The 25,409-nt window shown below is 40.9% G+C and overlaps 1 protein-coding gene across 3 annotated transcripts in view; it reads right to left on the bottom strand.

Moving 5' to 3' along the window:
* The window catches only part of SORCS3 (sortilin related VPS10 domain containing receptor 3), a 631,492-nt gene that overhangs the window by 92,592 nt on the left and 513,491 nt on the right, over positions 1-25,409 (bottom strand). For 2 of the 3 annotated variants that reach the window (XM_054522833.2, XM_024253734.3), the window contains exons 10-13: positions 16,456-16,602; positions 14,743-14,845; positions 9,381-9,457; positions 6,386-6,477 (exon numbers count right to left, since the gene is read on the bottom strand). In XM_054522833.2, coding sequence (XP_054378808.1) covers positions 6,386-6,477; positions 9,381-9,457; positions 14,743-14,845; positions 16,456-16,602 — 419 coding nt within the window. The remainder of the gene's footprint in view (positions 1-6,385; positions 6,478-9,380; positions 9,458-14,742; positions 14,846-16,455; positions 16,603-25,409) is intronic. The other variant, XM_054522832.2, reaches the window with a different exon arrangement.

Genomic DNA, 25,409 nt, shown 5'->3' with positions numbered 1-25,409 from the left:
TGGCTTAGTGTAAACAGGGATTAGTTGAAAGAATCAGTAGAAAAAAATAAGGCAGAAGTCAAATCATGAAGGACCTTATTTTCGATTGAAATAATATAATTTGATTTAAGCTTTAAAAGACAAGTTTCACTTCTCTGTGATAAATGGATTGTCAAGACCCAAAGTGGACTCAAGGAAATGAGTTGGGGAGGGGTGGTAATTTAAAAGAGCACACCAAGATGGGGCTTGGATGAAGATTATTATAGTGGAAAAAAATGGAAATATTTAGGTTATTTTTAGAGATGAAGTCAATGAATTTGGTAATAAAATATATAGAGGTTGCATGAGCAAAAGAAAGAAATCATGGAAAATATTGATTTGGGGGAGTGTTAAACAATTGAGAGGGAAATTAGAAGAACAGGAGAAGCAGTTTTTTTAGTTTCTTTTTTTTTTTTTTTTTTTTTTTTTTTTTTGAGACAGAGTCTCGCTCTGTTGCCAGGCTGGAGTACAGTGATGTGATCTCGGCTCACTGCAATCTCCGCCTCCTGGGTTCAAGCGATTCTCCTGCCTCAGCCTCCTGAGAAGCTGGGACTACAGGCGCTCACCAGCATGCCCAGCTAATTTTTGTTTATCATCTGTTTGTTTCTGTTTTGGTCCATGTCAAGATGGATGCTTTTTGGATTTCCATATTGTAATATTGTTAAGAAGACCTTTGGGTGGATAGATCTGGATTTCTCAACATAATTAGGGATGTAAATTTGGAAGTCATTTATAAGACAGAAACAACTTAAAGCAGAATACTTAATACAAAAAAACAAAAACACCAAGACCTACAACTAGAGAAATGAAATTAGCTAATAAAATATATAAAGCTGAAAAGAACTGGAGTCATTGGTCAACTACAAGTTAAATATTTTCTGGCAATGCCACTATCATGAGAGGTAATCAAGCCACTGTGAGTGTAGGATGTGCTCACAGATATATTACAAGCATAAGAAAAGAAATCATCCTTCTACCCAATTCTAAATACTATGTTAAATTTTAATAATTGTAGAAAAACTGACAATAAGAGTAATTAAAGGTAAAAAGCAAATGGTCCTAGGAACAGGTTATATGAATTTTAGGCAGCTTAGGGAAAAAGAAGAAGAAAAACTGAATTAATTACCATTGCATCTTAATTTTTATAAATGAGAAAGTTTCCAAATATTTTAAAGGCCTATTTATCGACTACCAAAAAGGGATAATGTCAGTGAAGGAAATTAGACAGAATGTAGTTAGATAGGTGGAACTATTAATTATTTAACATACAGATAGAATAAGGGAGAAAAGATTTCCATGTGACCCTTCTAAAGAGAACAGTCAAATATTTGTGGATAAGAATATAAGTTCCCAAGTACACAGTACCATTCAACAGTGTATCCCAGCCCCTGTTCTAATGCTAGATGAATAATATATGCTCAACAAATATGTATGCAATAAATGAACAAATGAATAAAATCTGTCTTGAGTTGCATATCATGTCGTTTCTCAGAACTTAGAAAGGCTTTTCTAGCCTAAGATATTTTTAAGAAATACATTGAGGTCCTTCCCAGCTGTACTTTTCTAAAAATCATATGTAATTCTGTAGCAGGCTTATTCTGCATAGATCTGAGTGGCAGATTACAGGTCAACGCACAGAGATTACAAGTAGATGTACTATTGCTCAGCATGAAAAACAATCTTTCTAACAACTAAAGCCATTATACAAGATGGGAGCTACGTAAGGTGGGTATTTGCAGGTCGATTAGCACTGGGATATTCTGGTAAAGTGAGGTAACTTTTTGGGGGTGTCACAAAAGTATCAGCTATACCAGGTATAATACTAGTTTAAATGACTTCTATAAGACCTTTTCCTACTTCAGGTGTCTATGACTGTGATACTATCATGACATACACTAAAAGGAATAGAATCTGCCAATAACAAACAGAATCCTCCTCAGAAGTCTCTAGCACAGAAATAGAGAGCTACAGTGGTCATTGAGAATCAATGTTCCTCCCTCTGGTAAGGTGTATTGCTCCATTTCATTTTATCCCCAGTACATGAGTTGGTAGCATTTTAGCCACCTGGAAGTTCTTCAGAACAGTACATGCACTTTTGCTTTTCCAAGGCATGTATTGTTTGGAACTATTGTTTTCATTTGAAAGTTTCTCTGAACAAAATGCTAGCACACACAACCAAAGAAACACAAAAGGCCAGGTGATGTTTTCCTTTCTGTTTCCAAGAACATCCCATTGAGAGACACTGACAGATGGTCAGGGCTAAGTAAACAGTCACACCCCTGTCTACCTGCCCATTAGGTGCGCTGCCGATCGTGAGTTTTCATCAGATCTATGTATTCAGCGGGGGCCCATTGTTTATCTCACTCTAATGCTTCTCAGGTACAAAGGAGATGGAGGGTTTCCCTGAAATAGCACTTAGTTCTAATCTCAATGCATCCAAATGTACATGGTTACAAACAGATGGATTCATTTGTACGCTGTTTTGCGTTCACACCTATCTGGCTACCTATCATTTCAATTTGTAGGAAACAACATGCCTTGTTAGCCTAGCTAAAGTTTCCCCAGTTTTTCAATTATTACTCTTATTTTCTCTTAAAGGCAATGTAGCTATTATTTAAATCTGAGAGCCACTACATCCCAGTAGGTAATCTGGTGTCTTTTTCCTTTTCAAATATTAATATATGTACATCTGTATATAAAACAATGTCAGTCTGAGATCTATGACAGAAAATGGCAATGAACTGATTACCTAACCTATCTTCCTCTTAAAATGAGCTATTTGTTTACCTTGACGGTTGTCACTTAATTAGAAGCTCTTAGTGAAGAAAAAGCTGGCTTAAGTTTCAGAAGCTTGTATCTCACAAGCAGGGGACAAAATCAGTCAACAATTTCATAAGAAAACATTGATGATAATAACATTGTCAAGCCCTTACAAAACACTCACTTAGCCTTTGAAAGAGGAGTGCAAAGGATAATTCCCAAATGAGTTTGTTGTTGCTGTTGTTTTCTAACACGTATATTCAATAGCTGGCATTTAACCCCTTCGAGGGATTGCTTTAGGGAATGGCATTCATAGAAAGGCAAGTAAGCAAAAATCATCGTCTCGGTCATGTTCAAGAAAACATTTGTAGCATTTATGACAAATGGCAGTATCAACATCCTATAAATAGAGATAATGCCATTTCAAAAGCTTAGTTTGGAAAATCATTCTTAATACTTTGTAAGTTAGAATAGCCAAACAAATGGAGGGTGATATTATCATTGTTATTATAAGAGGAAATTCAGTGGCAGTGCAATTCTTTTTTTTTTTTGAGCTTTATAAACATTTTTACCAAGAAAAGAGATATTACATTGAACAAGGGAAAACTCAAACTTAGTAGTGATGACTTTGAGAGTCATGATTTGCTCCTACATAAATATCCCTAAATGAATATTGAGTAATTTTCCCAACTTGGATGGTTTCCTTCCAGGCATAATCAGACAAGTACTCCGTTTGAAAGTGAGGCAGTCTTTGGAGATAAACTTTTGTGGATCAGACTGAATGGTTAGATGTAAGGATGCTAATATTTGACAAAACCAAAACTCTCTTCCATGTACTCTTGCCATGTCAAATATGCTCTTCTCTTCTACTACCAAAAGGAAATGACAAAAATAAACTTTCTTTCCTCAGCACAAGGAAACTTCTGCAGAATGCTTTTAAGAATCAATGATTAAGTGCGTGCTAGGTCCCTACCATAATCAAGAAGAGTGATGGCCAAGTTTAAGGGTTGGTTGCTAGTCCTTTCTCCAGGAATTATAGGGAAGAAACCAGGCCAGCTAAATCTGTCTGTAGGACATTTATCAACCCTCTTATGAAGATTTAGATGGAAGTTTTTAACATGATGGGAGCTAAGAAACATTGCCTTGCTTGGTTTAAAAACAAGCTTGTTTTAAGACTCAAGCTGTCTTCTCTGACAGTGCAAGTCCTACTCAGTCCACAATAGAGATAGCTCTTTCCTCTACAGAGGCATATGGGTTTTGATAGAAAAAATTACCTACCAGACCAACTTTAATCCCTTAAACTGGCATGTAAGTTCATCTGAGTCCTACCCACATCTATTTACATTTTTGGTCTCAATCAAATAGTCTCCTGAACACTCCCTACATTACTTGAATTCTGGACTTCAGTCAAAGTTTCCTCTTTCCCTGGTTTGACTCTCACCTCTCCTGTAACTCCTGGTATCCTTCTCTCAAAGGTCAGCCCTCATGTCACCTGCTGCAGGAGGTGACATGAGGGCTGATCTTTGAGAAAAGGATGCCAGGCTCCTTACATACCAGGCTTCAGTATTCCAGCAATACACACAGCTGGCATCCTTTAGCAGACATTGCTTTCACTTCTAGTCACGCATGTACTGCCTAAACACCTTATCTTGAGTATAATCTCCTGGAGGGCAGGGACTATGTCATAAGCCTAGGTGTACTTATTATAGTATATAGAAAATTAGCAGCCAGAACAGAAGAGCATCCATGACAGAAATCTAACTTGGTGCTGCCAGGTATACATGTCTAGCCTTGAGAAAGGTATTTAACATGTTTTCTTTTTAATGCCATTATAAGTGGGTGATAAGAAGGTACCTACATACATAGGTTGGGCAAGCATGAAATGAGATAATTCATGTAAATGGTTTAGAACAGTGCCTGGAAAGTCCCTTAATAAATACTGACTATCATTAATCTCAAGCAATTCTAGTCTTTGGATACTACCAAAAAACTATATAAATCAGTAGTAAAAGGATAAGAAGCAATTACATTGGGAACTTTTACAAGCTCATCCTTGAGGTGGGAGAGTGCTCCTCTTACAAATGGCTCCATGCATCTTTTCAACATTTATATGCACAATCTCTCCATAACATAGTGGTAGAACTATTTCACTATAAGCTAGGTTGAGCTTTAAGAAACTGGTAACATTTTGTCATTTTTGACCTAAAAATGGCGGTTTCATATGGTTTCACTTAAAATGGTCAAATTGAGAGAATCCTTCTTAAGTCTTTGCCAAAAGGACTGAAGCTTGGATTTGGCATTAGGGAATTCTAAGCCTTTCCTGATTACAGTCTGATGCTTTCCAGTAAAATTCTTACTCTAAACTTGTTTATCTCCCAATATCTAAGACCTGGTAGTTAGGCTAGGGTCCAGCTTCCTGCCCATGTGAATCCGACCAACTGTACTCTAGATAGGATATTCTCCACCCACAAATATTCACTCTTCCAAATATTCACTTTGCTGAATCTGAAGCCTGAAATTATTTCCCTTCAGGGCATAAATACACATGAGACTCATCCATTCCCTGCCAAAAACACAAAACAACAATAGCAACAAGTTGTCGTCATCATTGTCGTTGTCATCATCATCATCATCTATTCTCACTCAACTCTGTCCTTGTGGAAGGTCTTGCATATACACTGTCAGCTCCATTTCATAATCTTACTCTTTGAAAGGAATAATCTATACTGTCTCTATTTCATTTCATTGTTTATCATCCATTCAGTCGCTCATTCGTTTATAAATCTATTATAGTCTAACTTTCATCCCCACCTCTGTTTCAATTCTACTCTGACAAAAATCATGAAAAATCTCCTTTATTGCTTAATCCTAGGTTGTTTTTTATTCCATAACTGACTTGATCTGATTGTAGAATTTGATGCTATTAATCACCCCTTTCTTCAGCATTCATGAAAATATTTCCCCTTAGTCTCTACATTTTTGCCATTTCTTTTTAGTCTGTCCCATAATTTCTTCCTGCTCTCTGAATATTGGTTTTCAGCAGAGTCCATAGGAGTCCCTAGTTTCTCCTTGTACCCACTCTCTTGAGGCATTGAGCCCACTACCATAGCTTTAACTACCACTTAGTGGTTAATGACTTCAAAGCTAAAGTGTCAGCCTAGACCATTCCTGAACTTCAGATGAATATATTTGACAACTCATGGCCATTTCTGCTGAAATATTCATAGAAACCACTAACCTAACTTCTCTAGAACTGAACTCAGTATCTGTTACATGTACCTAACCCTCCTCTTCCAATTTCCATCTCTCCTATTTTGGATTACTGATCTTGGCTACTTGAACTGCAGGTCCTTCCTGCTGTCTTCTGCCTTATCTGACAACTCATTACCACCCACCCCATTCATTACACCTCCCCATCTGAATTATCTGGCCTACTATTGCTGCTTATGAGTTAGATGATGTAAAGGCTATTAAATGGATGGATGGATAAATAAATGGATGAGGAAATGTACAAATGGGTACAAAACCATGCAGAATAACTCATCACAATCCTCTCCACTAAAAAGCTGCTCATTAGCTCATTAATAGGGTAGGGAGCTCTCCTTACCACAAATGCCTGACTGGCAGAGGTGTGTGTTTCATGGCCACGAGGGCGCCACCCCAGTCTAGGAACCAGACATTGTACTCTTCATCAAAGATCTGGAACAACAACAACAACAACAACAATCATAGCAACACCTTACATTTGCATAGTGCTTAACAGTTTACAGTCTTTCACATATATTGTTTCATCTAGGTTCTGAGCCTTCCAACAGCACTGTCAGATAGTTTTGCAAGTATTATCTCCATTTGATTGATGAGGAAATGGGCTCACAGAAAGCAAATAACTCTCCCTAGGCATTTGCATTTCCAGGGCTCTTTCCACTGCTCCAACTCAAATTGCATTTCCAGGGCTCTTTCCACTGCCAGTACTGTGAACCAGCATGCTACATGAAGGTGAAGCAACAAGGTGCATGCTCAACTAGGTGACCCAAAGGAAGTAAGACTTTGAAGAAACTTCCCTGTCTTTCTAGCTAACTAAGTTACTACTCAGCCTTCTCTTCTTCCTCATCTATTCAGATGTTTGCTGATTTGTCAATAGTCTGTGTTTTATAGTGCTGTTTATACATTATCTAGGAACTTGAAAGACAATTTCCTACCCACTATTGTAAAACTAATAACTGATATAGCCACCACCTCCCTGCAAGTTGGATGAAGACCCAAGTTGGGTGTCTATGAATCCCTACTCTAAGTGGTCATTGAAACACAGTACTTCCAGGGACCTAACGTTATTCATTCTTTATTTCATCTATTTGTCTGTTACTTATCCATCCATTCACTCATTCATTCTCTTATTCAGTGTTCCATCCAACCATCCATCCCTCCATCTACCCATAGGCATTTTCTAAGCACTGACTTCAATACAAGGTTCCGAGTTAAGAGAATTTCAGACCTAAGCCCACATATATCAATGTTTATACCAGATATGACTTTTATATCTCCAACCTTAAACAGGAAAACTATTTCTCCAGCAGAGAACTAATCTCAACTGTAGATCTTCTAGGGGAAAGTATGCTTGGAGAATTCCTACAGCACTTAACCAGTGATGGTGGTTCATGAAGCCTAGATAGAGAAGTTGGGATGGTGGGTTAAGTGAAGAGGGCTAGAAGAGGATAAGGAGATGATACAGTCAGATTTAAAAGGTGAATGTGTAAGAGGAATGGGGCCTCCTATGTATATGCCCCAGGGAACTTTAGAGAGAAAAGTAGTTTCTCAGTCCTAAACCTCTTTTTTTACATATTTATCTTCAAAGAAAAGAAAAATGTCCCTATTAATGATGAGCCCCAATGCACAAAGGACCTAAGGGTGATTCACTTATGTTCCAGATATAAACATAGACTCTGAGTCTGCAATGCTAGGCTTTTCTCTCCAGAGCTTAAAGGATGGCTCTGTGATAAGCCACAAAATGGAGATGCTGGGTTGAACCCTAAGAATGAGAAACAGAGGAAGAGGCACTGGGGAGGAGGGAGAAGTTATCCTTATCCTTTCCTCTTGATTTTACCATCTGGCCACTGCTCATTTTTGCCCTGTCTAGTACTGGAGTGAAAAAGTGGATTCCTTAGCTGTTTATGAAAGGAGGAAGGAAAAAGTAGTGACAACGTTCGTCAGGTGAGCTACTTCTTGAGGTAGAGAGACCTCCAGAAATGGTTTGCCTATGAGGAGATTTTGTACCAGATGAGTTTGTATTCCAGCTTCCACCCTCCTTTGGCTCTCGTAATAGGTTATTTTACATTTTGAAGGGTATGATCTTATTTATGTACCTGTTCCCCAGCCACCTGATTATGGCCTTGTGGGTAGGAACCTTAACTTACTATTGACTGTGTACCTTGCAGTACTTGACATAGTTGCTTTTGTCTCGTAGGTACTTGTTAATTTTTACAACGCTGGTAGTGGTGACACTGGTGGCAATGGGGATGATGATGATGGTGGTGATGACAATCTTCACCAAGGGATCCAAACAGGAACTTGTCTAACAAGAGTTCATATGGTGACTCTACCTTTACCATCAAGATATTCATTGTCTTTCTCTTGTCTTCTCCATGGAGAAACTGTATCACTTTTAAGACTTAGTAAAATGCCACCCCTCCTTGTGATGTCTTTCCTGGTTTCTCCAGCGATCAATTCGTCTCTTTTCTTTGTATGCTAGTAATGCCACTAAAATATTATTATCACCCCGAACTATAATTAGCTAGCTACGAACCCATTTCTTCTATTTAATTTTGAGCTTTTTAAGGAAAGGGACTCCAAAGTATTCAATTACCTCCGGAGCCTGACACCTAGTTGACATTGTATAAGTCTATTTGTCCAATATAGTAGCCATAAGAGAGTATTTAAATTTAAATTAATTAAAATAAATAAAATTAAAAATTAAGCCCCTCTGACACAGTAGTCATATTTCAAGTGCTCCATAGCTGCATGGACAAGCACAGATACAGAACTTTTCCATCATTGCTGAACATTCTATTGGACAGCATTGCTGTAAGTGTTTGCAAAACTGAATTAACATTTCGTGCAGTCACATATCTGTTTCATACTTACTCAAGACAGTCTACACAATACTTAAACAACCACTGACTTCCATGGCTTTGTCAGTTTTAATGTTCTAATCCTTGCATTTTGTAGATACAGAAACACATCCCCAAAGGTGAAGAGACCAGCTTGCCAAGAACTCTTGGCACACTAATGATAAAAACAGTTTTATCAGTTGTACCCCCAGCAACCAGCACAGTACTTAGCATCTGGACCTGTTACACACATATGGCTGAAGGAAAGAATAAGTGAACTGGGAAAATTCCAGTTCCTCCTATTCCCTGCCCAATGTCCTTCTCATTATACCCCATTACCCCTCTAACCTGCCAGCCAAATTGACCAAACTGAACAGCTGCTTCAAATGTTTTGAAACTACAAAGTCATAATGAGGCTGAGAATCTATAGGATGGAGAGAGAGATTGGTAGAACTTACTCTAAATGCCTCCTCCCTTTTTGTCAATTCACCCAGTTACCTGTCTCCATGTGTTGCCCCCATCGGAGGAGATGAACACACCAATATCAGTATATGAGAGCTCCGGGCCAATGTTGCCTGAAACATAAGCAAATCATTTGAGATTGTCAGGAGTTTACCAATTAAGTGTGCTTAGGGCTGAGGGATGGGGGGACAGAGAGTAAAGGTTTTCTAAGTGATATTTACAGCTAATTTGTGCAGTTTCTTTTCTGGTGTCATATCAAAAGCCCAGCAGGACGAAAAACCCAATATGGGAAAAAATCTAAATAGTATGACAGAAATGCATCATTCAATGACATGAGTCAAAGACTGAATATCAATTAGTTCAGGTCTCTTGAATTATTTACTCTGTATACCAATAATCTCTTACAGGTGTCTTGCTCCTGACAGGTGTCCCCTGAAGGAAGCAAAGAGTGGAAGAGTAGACACATATGGAGACACATATGGAGAAACTGGGCATAGGAGCCTGAGAAAAACTGGTGTGTGTGTGTGTGTGTGTATGCGCATAACTGTGTGTCTGTGTGTGTGTTTGAAACTTGTCAGCATGTCCTTTGAGTGCCAGGCAGTTGAGTGACCCAATGGTACAGACTATGTAACCTAAATTATACAGTGCCCAGAAGAAGATGACCACACTCAGCATACCATGGCCATCAAGCATGGCAGGAAAAGGAATCACCTGGCTCATGCCTAGACCAACCATACTTGCTGCTTCCATCCCTTCACACTCTCCTCTCTGACCTTCTTTTTCGTCCCCTGGCACTCCATCACCATGTGGCTATGCTTATTAAAAAGAAAGTGGTCAAGCTTTTCTAGTCCATCTATATTGATTTAGTTTTCCCAATGGGCAGCCCTCTTCTCAGAGCCTAAAAAAGGCCCCCAACCTAATAGTGCTCAATAAATAATTGTGGAATGAATGAATGGGAAAACAAATGATTGGATCATGTTCCAATGTTGATGTGCACTTGAGGAAGTTCTCACAACCAGGAAGGAACCCTAAACATGTAAGAGTTTATCTTACTGGCTGATATTTTTGCTTTAAAAATAGCAGGAAGAGAATGTTAGCTCCCACACATCTGTAGCCTAAATAAGAGCACAACAAAAATGCAATAATGAAAATGTTAATTGAGCTCCTGACATTTAATGCTTCAAGATGAGAAATTAAAGCCAGGCTACAGCTTGTCAAGCTCCCATCAGCATCAGGGAGCACACAGATAGCCAACTTGTTTTGAGACTCAAGTTTCCAAAAATAACCCCTGGGCTCAGGGCTCAGGGTTCAGGCAGTAGGTGTGGGAGGAGTAGGGAGAGGCTTGGTGAGTAGATCCATGGAGTTCTGTCTGGAATTTGGAATTCAACTCCCCAGATACAGGTTTTAGAAGACACAGGTAAGGAAAGTAAAGGGAAATGGGGAGGAGAATATTAACTCGAGTTGCTTAGCGGTTGTGCTAACCTGGAGCATTGTGTTAAGAAGGATTCTTTGGTTTCGACAGAATAGAATGTGGTGGTGATCAACAGATGTCTACCAAGGGTGACAGAGAGAGAGGGAGGCAGGAGCACTATTGCTCCAGAGCTGTGTATCTTCCATCCCTGGCATGGCTTCTAAGGATCTAGCTTATCATCCCTCACCTTCCTTAGAAGCTGGTTCTGTCAACATCCTTAGCCTCTCTTTCAAAGCTTGACTAGATGGATTTTGGGGGCCTTATGGTGGTAAGAACCCAAGGCTCACAGTGAACTCTACTTGTGGAAATATCTTCTGTCAATTGAAAAGACCCCTGAAAGAAAATGCTACTGATCACAGAGACCAGAAAGTTGGTTCCCAGATGAAGGGACAGAAAAGATGTACCCAGGAGGAGTTGATCTTTGAACATGTACAGTCTTTAGGTGGCTCTGTGGGTGATTTCTGATAGGAAGAGCTGGCGTTGTGGTGCCAGAGAAGGAGGATTTGAAAAATGAGCCTTGCTGGCTGAAGTGGAATTGGAGCTCAGCTAGAGTGGCTGCCATCCATGTTGGAAGAAGGTGATGCAGCTGTTGCCCACTTGAGTGGTATGATGAGAGAGGAGGGGGAGTGAGATGGAGAAGAAGAACTGGGATCTTTTCTCACCAAACAGCTTGGCTGGTAAATGATGGAGGGCCCATTGCCCTTTTTGGAAGTTTTAAACAACTTGCTTTTACTCTCATTTCCTCCCAGTGCTATCCTTCTCTGCTCCTTAAATATTTAAAAAATAAAATAAAAGGGAGAGAATTTTGAAGTCCTCTGAGGGCTAGCGACGCTTCTCTCACCATCACTCAGCCAGAGGGAGTTGCTGCCCATACAGGGTGGCTACAGGCTCAGTGGGGGAGGAAGCTGACAGTATACAATCAACTTGCCCCTGCAGGGGCAGGGGCGGGAGGAGGGCCTCCACAGAAAGAACAACAGGAGGGTGCGAACATTCAGAGTTTACAGGAAGCTTGGCAGGGGGTCTGGTTAGCTGTGGAGCTGGCATGGAAAGGGGCTCAGAGATGGGTCTGGCTGAATGGCTACAGAACAGAGCACTAGAGGTGGAGTCAGAGAGAGTGTGGGCTGGGACATGACACCTGTTTCCACCTGCCCACAGTCTCTTCATCTCTAAATTCAGGCATATAGTAATTGCCATTTCTACATCATCATGCAGTTATGCAATCAAGGCAAGAAAAGCAAGCTTTGGATGCTGTAAGGCACTGCGAGGATATGAGGTCTTTATTACTAGCTTGAAACCACAGTGTTAAGGTTATTAGGAACCCTAGTGTTTCTGCTTGCAAAAGGCAATTGCCAAACTCTCTATACTGGATTCCCATCTGCCTTCGGAGATGTCCTCAACCAGGAGTTAAGAGATGAATCCCAGGGTATACTTTTATCCATGCAGCTTCCCTGAGACCACATCTCAGTGCAAAGTGGGAAAAGGGAGTCAGCAGTGGGAGTGGAGAGAGCCCAGGGTGGCTGACACCTGAAGGCAGGTGGAAGGCACGGATATGGGAAAGGGCCCTGCAGGGGCAGGCTCCATGTAGGCCACTGAAGGCATAATCGGCTGACGTCATAGTTATCTTCCTGATGGCAAATAACCTCCCAAGGTGTCCAGGGCAAGCAGGGTAAGGAGAAGCTGGGTATGAAGAGGCACGCGCCAGTGACTTAGCCCTGGCTTTTCATCAGGATCTCATCAGCTGAGTTATACCCCTCCCAAAGATCCAGGGCATGGCAAAAAGCCTCAAGAATTACAAGGGGAGATAAAAAGAAATTAGCAATCCTGATACATATGGACAAAAAAATTCAAAAATAAGTCTTTAATGTCTGTGTGTTTGCTAATTTACAAAGTACTAATTTAGAAGCAATATGCTGGTCACAGGTAATAACAACTACCATTAATCCTACCTTATGATGCTCTGTGCACTCTGCTGGGTCTTATAGACACATACTTCCATCTCTAATTTTTACAACACCCCCACAGTTTTACAGATGAGAAAAATGAAGCTCAGAGTTTAAAAACTAAGCCAAATACACAAACCTAATAAGTGTCAGGGCTCAGCCTGGAAAGCAGGAGGACAAGGTTCCTGAGTTTCTCTGTGTGCATAGTGCATGCATAGGATTTATGGATTTATTGAAGGAGATGAGCACATTATATTCTTCTGATGTAAGAAGAGTTTTAACTTCTATTACATTAATGATGATAAGTAACATGCACTGAGAATTCAATATGCCCCAGGCACTGTTCTAAGCATTTTACTTACTTATTTATTTATTTATTTATTTATTCATTGAGCCAGAGTCTCACTGTGTCACCCAGGCTGGAGTGCAGTGGCACCATCTTGGCTCACTGCAACCTCTGCCTCCTGGGTTCAAGCAATACTACTGCCTCAGCCTCCCTAGCAGGTGGGACTACAGGCATGCACCACCACACCTAGCTAATTTTTGTATTTTTAGTAGAAACGGGGTTTCACCATGTTGGCCAGCTGGTCTCAAACTCCTGATCTCAGGTGATCCACCTGCCTCCGCCTCCCAGCGTGCTGGAATTACAGGCATGAGCCACTGCGCCTGGCCGTTGTTCTAAGCATTTTAAATTCATTGTTTCATTATATCCTGCAATTCTATTATTTTGGTACTATTATGCCCACTTTGCCAATGAAAACACTGAAGTTCAGAGTGGTCAAGCCACAAAGAATAATGCCTTGCTACACACTAAATACTCAGATAGTATTAACTTTTATTATTTATCCCTACTTTTTGATGTAGCTTCCAGTTCAGACCTCCTGTAGGTCTTGAGGAGAGGCCTAGGGTTCAGCAGCCCTTGAGTTGGAAAAACCAATCCACATGGATTGCAGAGTGTGAGGATCACTTCTCCAGCCAGGGGAACAGCAACAGAGCCTGCCTTCATCTCTCCTCAGCCTGGGCTCCCTGAAGCCAGTGGTATTAAGCATAGTTGCTCCCAACCATCTGGGGTTGACAGGAGTTGACTGAAATCTGATGAGAGTGGTTCATCACTGGTGGTATCTAAAAGCTCACACAGTTGGAGGCTCGGAGAAGGAAGCCATGCCTAGAGAGTAGGAACTCCAGGGACCAGAGCTTTGGATTGATGAGAGAAAACAGTATGTACCAGCTCCGAAAGTCACTGTGAATTTATCTGCTTTCATTAGAAAAATAAGCTGACCAACACCAGAGCTCTAACTTCTAAGATCAGCAGGCTGCCTTCCTTTATGCCATCAATGTATTCCTGAAAAGGTGTATGGAAATGCAGTGCATGCTAATCAGAGCACACTCCCTGGAGACTTTAGCTTTCATCTCAGAGTTGCTTTACCTTCATTTCTGATTGATGCACAGTGGACAGTGATTCCAACAATGCAACCTTAAGTTTTTCTGCCCTTTGCCCTCAGGCTCTCAGCCAAGGGGTTAATCATGTGTAAACAAGCCTTTACATGCACTAGAGACCCCCTCATTAAAAGCAGTTCTAGGATGGAACCCTTCATACCGAATCATCTGTCTAAAGGGAAAACTACCCCAACTTACATCTGGTGAGCTAGGAAGTTTATATATCATGTTTTCTTAAAGTGTGGATTCCCTATTACAAACAACCATTCTGATTGGTCAGTTTACTTTGAGAGAAACTCTGGCCTCTTGCTAAGCAGAGGGGACTGCTTTGTGTCTGGGGGGGAAGATGCGTGAACCTAGGAATTACAAATGTCTAGAGCTCTTTGCATCTTAGGTTCTTAGATGGGTATTGGGGAACCCTGCATATTTTCTGGGGCGAGTGCTCACAGCTTTCATCTGATGCTCAAGTGAGTCCATGATCCAAAAATAGGTGACAAATTTATTCTAGACACTCTCAGTGAGGAAGAAGCACAGGGAATGTTTTTCTTACCTGTAGCCACCACAAGTCCTGGGGCTGTCTCCTTGCTAGAGATTCTTCCTGAGGAATATGGATTTTCAGAGAGTTGCAGGTGCAGATGTAAGGAACAGAAGGGCTAAAATGGAGAAAGAAATAGTTTCATTCTAGGAAATTCCAGACACCTGCACCCCTGCCCCACTAGAGATGGGCTTCCCGATGTTCAGCTCCCAGAAATAGCAAGGCATTAGATGATGAGTCACACAGTTTTGGGCAGGAGGTATCCGCACCTGAGATAGCTGGTATGCTCACATTAGAAGCTTCACTGAGTACCTTCCATAAGCCCCCTCCTGCCTCTGCCCCCCAACCACAATCTCGTGCCTTTCCCTCTCTTCCTCAGGTTCCCTCTGAACCTATCCAAGGTCCAGTTCATGGCTGGCTTTATGAAGCCTCCTTGACCATTCCTTCTGCCAGGATGACACTAACATTCTCGCATTTCTGATCTTGACCATCAATTCTGCTTCTTGGAGTTGCAAAGGCCCTCTGGGAGGAGTGAAGAGGGGAAGCTACGTGAACTAGGTCAGGCCCTCCACCTTCTTCAGCCAGATTGTCTCTGTCTCTGTTTTACGTATTTTGTTCTTATTTATAATTTTACTTAAAATATTTGAAGCCATCATCTAAAACCTATATGTCTGTGTTCTCTATTTATTCATTTATTTATTCATCTATCCCCATTGGAGTGTTCTTAAAAGGGCTTGGGGATTTACAGAGACATATTCTGTACAACAAATACAAATAAGAAGATGAAGGAATAGAAAGAAAGAGAAAATCAGATTAAAATAAGATGAAGCCATGGGCAACGTTTGAGGAAAAAAAAATTCATGCTGTGACCAATTCCTAGAGGTAAGCAGGCATTTATCTCTGACCCTCCTAGTACCTGAAGCAAAAATTATATGGAATAAGGCTGAAAATTACAAAGGGAAAGGGCGCCATTTGCTGTATTTACCATTGTAGTCCCAATTTTTAACATAGGGTCTACAATAAGATAAGTGGTTAATAAATCTTTTTGAATAAGTGGCAAGAGGAAACTTTTTGCTCAGAAGAAACATAACCATTTCTGGGACCTTAGAATTGTTTCTTACAGAAGTCCTTATTCAGAGGGCACTGAAGAGTGTGGATTTTATTGTTAATGAACCGTTTTGCCTCCTCACACAGAGCAGAAGCACCTGGAGCCAGAGATACCATCTCACACATCATGTCTTCCATGGTGCCTACCCCAATATTCCATACATCTGGAATCCTGGAAATGCTGATAGATTAACTGTCCCATATGGATATTCCAGCCTAAGCCCCCCTGGATTCTCAAAGCAACTTTTGCTTGCCTCAACATCTAGCAAGCATTTACCAAAACACAATGCATCATGTTAGTATCAGTTAATAGATGTATTACTACTACTGAGCTGTGCCTGGGACCCTTGAGCACAGGCTCCTTCCCTTATATGTTTCTTTGCCTTACTATGAGATGGATCACATAGTGGATCCTCGGTAAAAGCCTGCATAATTCAACTGGGCCTTTCACCCAATGGTGCTGCAGTCTGAGTCCACAGACCAATGCCCTGCAAGTTTTAGAAAATTACTGCTCTGCACCACCTGAGTTCCTAAGACCCTTTGATGAAACAAAGGCCTTGACACAGCTTCCCCAGGTGGCTAGCCTGCCCTGTGAACTTCCCATGAGGCTGAGTGACTGACCAGCAGGCAGTGCACTGGGCTTCCTCTCAGGTCCACATCCGGAGCTTGCAGCAGGCGCCAATCCCTGCCTTTGTTGTAAGTGATGTATGTCTTCACCTGGTCGTCCACCTTCTTGTTTGCCAGAAATATCCCTTTGATACCTGCTACCTAGGAAAAAAGGTGAGAGATGGAGAACGATGCTGGGCCAACATGCCTTTGGTCTTGGAGAAGCCCTTAGAGAAGCCCCAGAATTTCCCACGGCATGTCGGGGTTCCAAGCAAGAAAAGAAGGAACATGACAGGAAACGTTGAATGCCATGTGGTCTCTGAAAAATGTTTAAAAAGTTCATCTCTGAACCTTATGTCACCCCCTAGATGTCCCTTTCTATGCTTACCCATCTGTTTTTTCCCACTTTGCTCGTCTCTGCACTTTGTTCCACAGGACTTCATCTTTAATTAACTATTAACATTCCCTCTGAGATGGGAGTGGCTGACAAGAACTGAAGGAGTTACCCCTTCTAGCAAACATGTGTTTCTGCTCAGGAGAGGCCTGTAGATGGGTATTTCATAACAATGGAAGTTGAGGCATTGTGATTAGTAGTAATGAAGATATCCTGCGGCAGATGATCCAGCTTGGAGGCCTGGCATCTGTCTCTTTCCATGCCACTAGCTCACTATGTGACTTTGGATAACTCCCATATCATCTGCGGGACTCAGCCAATGGTCGCTTTGAAATTGGTGGAATAAGCCCTATTCCTCTTCTTTTTCCCAGTTGGCTGGCAAAGGATCCGTGAGACCATGCAAAGCACTCACCAGTGTTCCCATGTTTTGAGATTTGCATGCCTTTGATATTTTGATGGGAAAAGAGCATCACCACAAAACAAGCCGCTAGAGGATTAAAGATTTATCACCCAGAAGAGTTCTAGGGTAAGTACAAATTCTACTCAAACTTTTATTCCTTATATTCCACATGCTGAGCAAGGAAAGCAGATATTTAGAATGACAACGCCCTGCATCAAAGAAAGATTCCCTTAACTCTTTTTCCATAGAAGTTATAGCATGTTTCAAAGGCAAAGCAAATAGCATATTGCCAAAAGCAATTAAATTAGTTTAAATATGTATAAACAATAGGTTCAATGGCAGGTTTTGTGGGTGATACTCAGATATCTTAGAGTTTTAATTGTATTTATCCCCCATTCTTCCAGTATCATGGTTAACTGAGGTTTACTCACTTCGGAGAGAATGCCAGTGGGAGAAAAGGGTAAGAGTTTCACAGAAGTGAGCTTATTTTTTTGTTTTCAAATGACATAATTTAACTGATGAAATAAAAAGTCTTCTTTCCTTTTTTTAAGTAACCTGATTGGCCTTGAAAGAGAATGCCAGCCCAAATAAGAATAAACAAACAAATGGACAGAGAATCTCAGGAGGAGAATAGAATTATCTGGAAGGATACCACCAGGGGAATCTGACAAACGGCCAACAATGGAATTGATTAGATTCCTACCTGGAACAGTGGGTAGGTAAGCAGAGAAACCAAGATAGGGGAGGGGCATGATGTCTGAGCCATGCCCTCCCTAGAGACCACCTCCCTGCCCTAACGGCTTAAAGTCAGGGCCATTTCAGGAAGGACAGCATCTCAAATGCTCATCTAGGGGCTATGAGCCCCTCAGATCACCTCAGTCTTTAAAACCAACTGCAAAGGTGCATCTCCTAAACCTGACTACTAATCATTCCTCACAGAGAATGGAATCTGGGATTCCCTAGAACCTTCTACCTGATGGAGGCCTTTCAGTGTTCTGTTTAGCCACAGAGCTGATGCCTTTTCTGCTAGACCACCAGCTAATGATTCCAGAGAACTCATTCTCCTAAACCAGTTACCCTCTCCCACACGTACCCAGGGCCTTGCTATCCATTTCTTGGATGAAAATATTTGGATCAGACTCAGACACCTTGGCCCCGGTTCAGTTTTTCCTGGGGAGCGGCTGTGGCCCCCTCTGATGCCCCCAGCTCAATGCATCACAGAAAGAATTCCAGCCACTCAGCAACCTCTTTTGATCTTCCGGGTGAGCAGGTTAACAAATTAAACAATCATTACCATTACCATGTTTTCCCACTGAGCACTTCACCACTTGAACGGGCATTTTCTGTGTGTCCCACATATTCTGAGAACAAAACCAGGAGAATGGGGACTAAAAAGATGTAGAAAGGACAGACTCTCAGGGAACCCACTTGCAGCTGTGAGGGTGCTTCTCCTGAAGTTGTACATAATGCCGCAGCAATCTCCCTCCTGTCTGAAAGAAGCGGAACATTTCCCACTTGTGTTTGGATAGTTTAAAGCCCTTACATTATTACTGAATCACTTTTCTGGCTTCATGTCTTGTAAAAATGGACTGTGAGTTTGGAGGGTACTTGGCTTTTGTGTGTCCTAAGCCAACAGCTTTCACACTTTTTGACTGCAACCCAAGTAAGAAATACATTTATGTTGCAACCCAGTAGACTCATACCCATATACGCATGTATGTGTACACATATATTTCTAAGACAAAAGTATTATGAAAGACTATGCAGCCTCACTAAATGCAATGTAAAGGAATTAGAGAATGAGATGCATTTTTACTCGTCCTCATCCAAGGAGGTACAGAGCATTGAATTAACTTTAAACATACTTCCTCCCACTGTTGTTTGAAATCAGATGTTTGGCTGCTGCTGATTATTTCAGCAGTCCAGGGAGAAGGGTACCAGCTTGTGATGGTGTCCACAGAAGAGGACAATACAAGGTGTCTAGCCTGTGTGGCCCACTTTCCCTCTGGGAATCAATTTGAGTGCAGAGGGAAACTGACAGCAGGCCCCTTGGCGGAATGCTGAGTCCAGGTGGCATGGTCATCTGTTGGTCACCTCCCAGAGACCTCAGGACAAAGAAGCCAGGGCTCTGCTGAGAAAAGCAATTACCACGATCTGCCTTGGGCTGTCCCTAGAGTCCCACCTGTGGTGAGGGGCTGAGGAAGGTTGGTTCAGGGAAAAAAGTCCCTGTGGAGTCTCTAAGTAGCTGTCCTTCTGGCCCAATAAGGGTCACTGAAGGTCATGATAAAGCACAGGGAAGATGACAGGCTCTAGGGAGAGGAAAGGCAAGGAAACATCAATAAGATGGGCAAAGAGACCAGAATACTGAGGCTGGCTGGGAAGTTTCTTTTTTTTTTTTTTTTCAGATGGAGTCTCACTCAGTCACCTGGGCTAGAGTGCAGTGGCACTATCTCAGCTCATTGCAACCTCTGCCTCCTGGGTTCAGACAATTCGCCTGCGTCAGCCTCCTGAGTAGCCGGGATTATAGGTGACCATCACTACGCCCAGTTATTTTTTTGTATTTTTAGTAGAGATGGGGTTTCACCACGTTGGCCAGGCTGGTCTCAAAATCCTGACCTCGTGATTCGCCCGCCTCGGCCTCCCAAAGTGCTGGGATTACAGGCATGAGCCACCACGCCCAGCCTGGAAGTTTCATTTTATCCATCCAGGTATACTGGGTCCAGTTATTTAGTCACTGAAGAAAAGCAAATCACACCCGCGATGAGTTACCACTAAATCCCCATCGGAACAGCTACACACACACACACACACACACACATATACACTCTCTCTCTATCTCTCTCTGTCAAACCAAGCAAGTGTTGCTGAAGATATGAAGCAACTGCTACTCTCATACCTTGCTGGTGGAAATGCAAAATCCCACGGCCACTTTTGGAATAATTTGGTGGCTTCTTGTAAACATATACTTACATTCAACTCAGCAATCTTAATCCTAAGTATTTACCCATGAGAAATAAAAATCTATGGTTAAGAGAATGTTTATAGAAATTTTATTCATAATCACACAAAATTTTAAAAAGTAACCTAAATGGTCTTCAGCTGGTGATTGGAAAACAACCTCTGTCACAACCACACAACAGAATGCTGCTCAGAAACAGAAGGAACCGATGTATTCAACAATGTGGGTGAATCTCAAATGCATTATTCTAAGTGAAAAAAAGTCAGACCGAAAAGGTTACCTACTGCATAATTCCATTTACTCACCCTCTAGAAAAGGCAAAACTAAAGACAAAGAGAGGTCAGGTGTGTGTTTGTCAGTGACTTTGGGGTAGAGAAGGGTGGACTACAAAAGGGCAATAAGGGAATATTTGGGGTAATGGAACTGTTCTATGTCTTGATTGTGATTTGTGCACACATTTACACACCAGAATGCACAAATCAAAACTCACAGAACTGTATACTAAAAGGGTAAATTTTACTGTACATAAATTATACCTCCATAAAAATGCAAAAAAAAAAAAATGAATAGTGAGAAAAGCCTAAGTGGTTTGTCAAGCAGACATGGATTTCTTGAAAATTCAGCACCACTAGCTGAATTTAGAGCCAAGCCACTAAATTCTCTGCATCTCTGTAATCTCATAGGCACAATGAAGAATGTGATATTGTGAGAGATAAATAAGAAAAAAAATATAAGTTGTTTACGACTGTGCAATCCAAAACAGTAGCCACTGGCCACACATGGCTTGAAATGTGGCTACGGGAATGAAGAAACTAATTTTTAATTTTATTTCATTTTAACCAGTAGAAATTTGAATTGAACAACTGATACCCATTTCAGTTACTGGCAAACTTTTAAGTTTGTTGAGAAGAACTTGGGCATGTAAATCTTCTTTTTTTACTGTAAATTTATGAAATGTTAAATACCGATCAAGTATTTCTGGTGAAAATTTAGCATATAAGTTGAGATTCATGGGACATGTAAAATACATCCAGGATTTTGCAGACTTATTACGAAAATTAGTATGGAAAAATATAAAATAACTAAATAATTGTTTACACTGAACATATACTGAAATGACATTTTAGATACTTTGTTTAAATAAAAAATATTATTACAATTAATGTTGTCTGTTTTTTACTTTATAAAATGTGGGAAGCAGAAATGTGGAAGCGTGTATGTAGCTCACCTTATGTATTTATTTGACAGTGCTGATCTAAGGCATTGCCAGGTATGCTGTGGTTATTATTGTAAGGAGTTATAAGTTAGATGCAAAATATCCAGAAGAGCATTGAAGAAAATGTATCACACCGGCAGCTCAGAGAATGTTGCCATAGTATAACTGCGGGTGTTGGAAAGAATATTTGTTTCTTGATTTATTAGGAAGAGTAATTAAAAAGAAATGTAGTTTATAGCTGGGGATGTGAAGACACTGCAATAGAGCTCTATATGAAAAGAGTGTTATGAGAATAATGGTAAGCACACACAATAGGCTACATTCACTGTCAATACCAGCCTTGTTTTGCAGCAGTCAGCTTGACACCTCAAAGAAGAGATCGATTATTATTTGGCCTTCTAGTGTTATTTTCTCCCCTAATTATGTAATTATAGTCATGACAATATTGTACTTTGAAGCAGGAATTTGAGAAAGAACAAGCAGGAGAATCTCTCTACAGCAGGAGACAACTCCAACAGATTTGAAATGGAAATTATCTCAGCCTTGTTAGATTTTGGGGAGTTCAGTGGGGTTGATCTCCATTGGTCCAAGGATTTTTCAGTGCCAAGACTTGCAAGGGGAATTCCCAAATAAGTTCTTGCTTTCTTTGTCTCCTCTCCATTACCAAGAAGAGGCTTCAGATGTCCATGCAGAAGACGGAGTGATATACCTGTGGCTTAAGTGGTCAAGGTCAGCCCAAGCTACCTGATATCTGAAAATTACCTAAAGACATCTCTGAACCTTTGAGTCAAGGGGAAACAGGTGTAATGTCCTATTCTAATATAAAGTTACAAATTAACCGGGCACAGGGGACTACATCACACATGCAAATATTTTCTGGGTATGTAAATATGAGGGGAAAAAAGATAAAGAAATACTAGCCCATAGCATAAATGCCTGAATCTTCAGTCAAGCTTTTTACCAGTATATTTACAATCTTCATCCCCACTGCTCCACAAGGCCACTCAACATTTCATAAAATAGGATCCCTACTCATTCGACTCTGGTTCTCTTCTTCTTTTCAACAAATTTGTCTATAATTAAGCCAAACTCATCTATAAGTCTCTCCAAATTCCTCAAGTTAGAATTATTCTTTTGTGACTCCACAACCTGGTGGAATCACACCTCTAATACAAGTTAGACTGTGATAATTACCCTAATAGAGTCACTTGTATCATTCCAGTAATTATGAATCTCATGCACCAGTCCTAACATCATCAAACAAAATACACTCCACAAAGTGTGCTAATTTAGCTGAATTGAATGTGAAAACTTACTGGTTTTCTCAGTTGCATTACTCAAGGGCACCTGGAGTCCAGAAAAGTTGTAGTCTCTTTGCTGGCCATATGGTACATAATCACAGTTTCTGTGAGAATTTCCAGTAAAGAAGTTTAAATTCTAATGACCCCTAGAGACCAATTAAATTGAGCTTTATCTCCAAACCACAGAATGTATCTCCAGGTGCAAAACAGCATTACCCTCTAAAAATCTTCAGTATGGTCACGGTCTAGATAATGTCAGGTTCCAATTTATTCACTTGGTATTACATGTTTTCCAGAATCTGAAATTCAGCTATTTATCCAGCCCTCATTCTTGTCCCTGACAAGCATCTATTCCACACAATTAGCCTGGCTAGCTTACTTTCTCACAAATCAGCACCATCCATTCAGTCCTTGGCTCATTCCATTCCTACATTTAGAATGCATCCTTCTTCTTCACTATTTCCTCCCCAGGGCAAAAGGACTGACAGTCAGAATGGTAACGTTGAGAAAAAGAACTGCTTCTTCTTCTTCTTCACTATTTCCTCCCCAGGGCAAAAGGACTGACAGTCAGAATGGTAACGTTGAGAAAAAGAACTGCGCATGTACAGCTCATCCCCATAGCCCTGCCCCCTCTTTTAAGGATCTGCCTGCAAAGATCACATCCTTTTTACATCAATGCTGTGGTGGTCATAGGAACAGGCTTCCATAAGACAGTCTTTGATTTATCACTTCTGCCTGGGACTGAATGGATGAATTCAATTCTGGGGTACAGCATTATCAATCCCACTTCCTTGTGCATAATTTTTAAAAGCAATAAAGCTGCGTTTGATATCCATTTGTCTTGCCCTTTGTTGCTGTCCTAATCGGTTCCAGCATTGGCCAGGTAAATAAGGAACTTTGTTTACTGACCCCCTCAAAACCCAACAAACTAGATTGCAAACTCTCTGAAGGTAAAAACTAAGTCATAACTCTCCCGCCTTCCTCATGGGCTTGAACACAAAGTAGGGGTGCGATCAATCCTGCTAAAATTGAATGGAAAACAAGATCAAGAAAGCTGTTTTTTTTTTAAAGTTGCCCTGTCTGTTATGTCTTCTCTATAGATGCAGCGACACCATGCATTTTTTTCTTCAGTAAGACTGAAAACACAAGACCAACTTCAGTGGAAAGAAAAAAATTGCATGTATCTGGGCATATTCTTCATTTTGACTCATGCTAATTCCATATCACTGTGTCACACTGTTGTAAATGACCAAGGAGTTTCAGGCACCCCTTCTTAGAATAAGAGCAGCATAGTGGCAAACTCACCCACTGTACCAAGAGGATCAGAGACACCAGAATTTCTTGACTACAAGGTCATCTGCAGCAATGCCCACCCACCCCTATTTGGGTCTGATCACAGGGACATGAATCATAGTCTTATCTCTACGGCTTTACTTGTACAAACAGGAACTTGAAATGGCCTTAGTCCTGGGAACATTAATCCAAACCCTCCCACAAGATGTGACTTATTGTCCAACAACAAAGTTATATTTCTACCTCCTGGTATGATTAGAGGCATAGAAATGTAAGCTTCCCAAAAGTATTTACTCCCCTTAGTCATCTCTACTAGTCTCCACACCTCTGTAAAACAATCTGGAACATTTCCAAAACTGGGACCTTGTTGTTTAAGGGAATTATTTCAGCACTTGTCAGTTACTCTCTAGGAAATCAGGGTATTTCTACTGATTTTGCTTTCTACCCAATGACATTCACTCCTTGTTTTAAAATGTACATTCATTTGCCCCATGCCTTTATGTTATCATCTCTCTGCCTAACAGAACAGATGCAATCTTAAATATTTCTACAATTCTCAGTGTATTAGTCCATTCTCACACTGCTATAAAGATATTATGAGACTGGGTAATTTATGAAGAAAAGAGGTTTAATTGACTCACAGTTCTGCATGGCTGGGAAAGTCTCAGGACACTTACAATCACAGTGGAAGGCAAATGGGAAGCAAGGTATGTCTTACATAGTGGCAGGAGAGAGAGAGGAAGTGAGGAAGTTTCATACTTTAAAACCATCAGCTCTTGTGAGAACTCACTCACTATCATGAGAACAGCATGTGAAAACCACCCCTATGATCCAATCACCTCTCACTAGGTCCCCCCCTCAACACACGGGGACTACAATTCGAGATGGGATTTTGGTAGGGACACAGAACCAAAACTTATCACTCAGTAACTGAGTAGCCAACTTAGATACCAATTTAGGGCTGCTGGGACTTTGACAGGCACTGCTTAGAGGAGACCACTATAAAGTAGAAACCCATGCATGTAGCTACTCCCACTCCTCAATAGGAAAACCCACAAGGGAACAGCTCACCCAACTCTGAGGCCACCACCCAGAATAGACAACGTATCTCTTTCTGTGAATGATCTCAACCATCACAGTCTGTATGGGTGTGGCCACTGGTTACTGGTGAATATTGGACAATGAGACACAGCTTCATTGCTCAACTCAATCCTTCATATCCAGGTGGTCAGTCAAGTTCCTTCACTGGGTCCAGGACTGTCAAAGGTCACATACTGTCACTATAAAAGGTACCACATCTTTTAGGTCACTGAAAGTAGTTTCTTTTTTTCTCTCTTTCTCTCTACAGTTACTACATGGAGTCACTTGGTTTCTTAGTAAATTATTCTTTAATTAGTTATCACACT

Source organism: Pongo abelii, chromosome 8 (assembly GCF_028885655.2).
Source record: "Pongo abelii isolate AG06213 chromosome 8, NHGRI_mPonAbe1-v2.0_pri, whole genome shotgun sequence".
Taxonomy (NCBI): domain Eukaryota; kingdom Metazoa; phylum Chordata; class Mammalia; order Primates; family Hominidae; genus Pongo; species Pongo abelii.
Note: the sequence above shows the minus strand (reverse complement) of the source record. Positions and strands in the feature narration are given on the sequence as shown.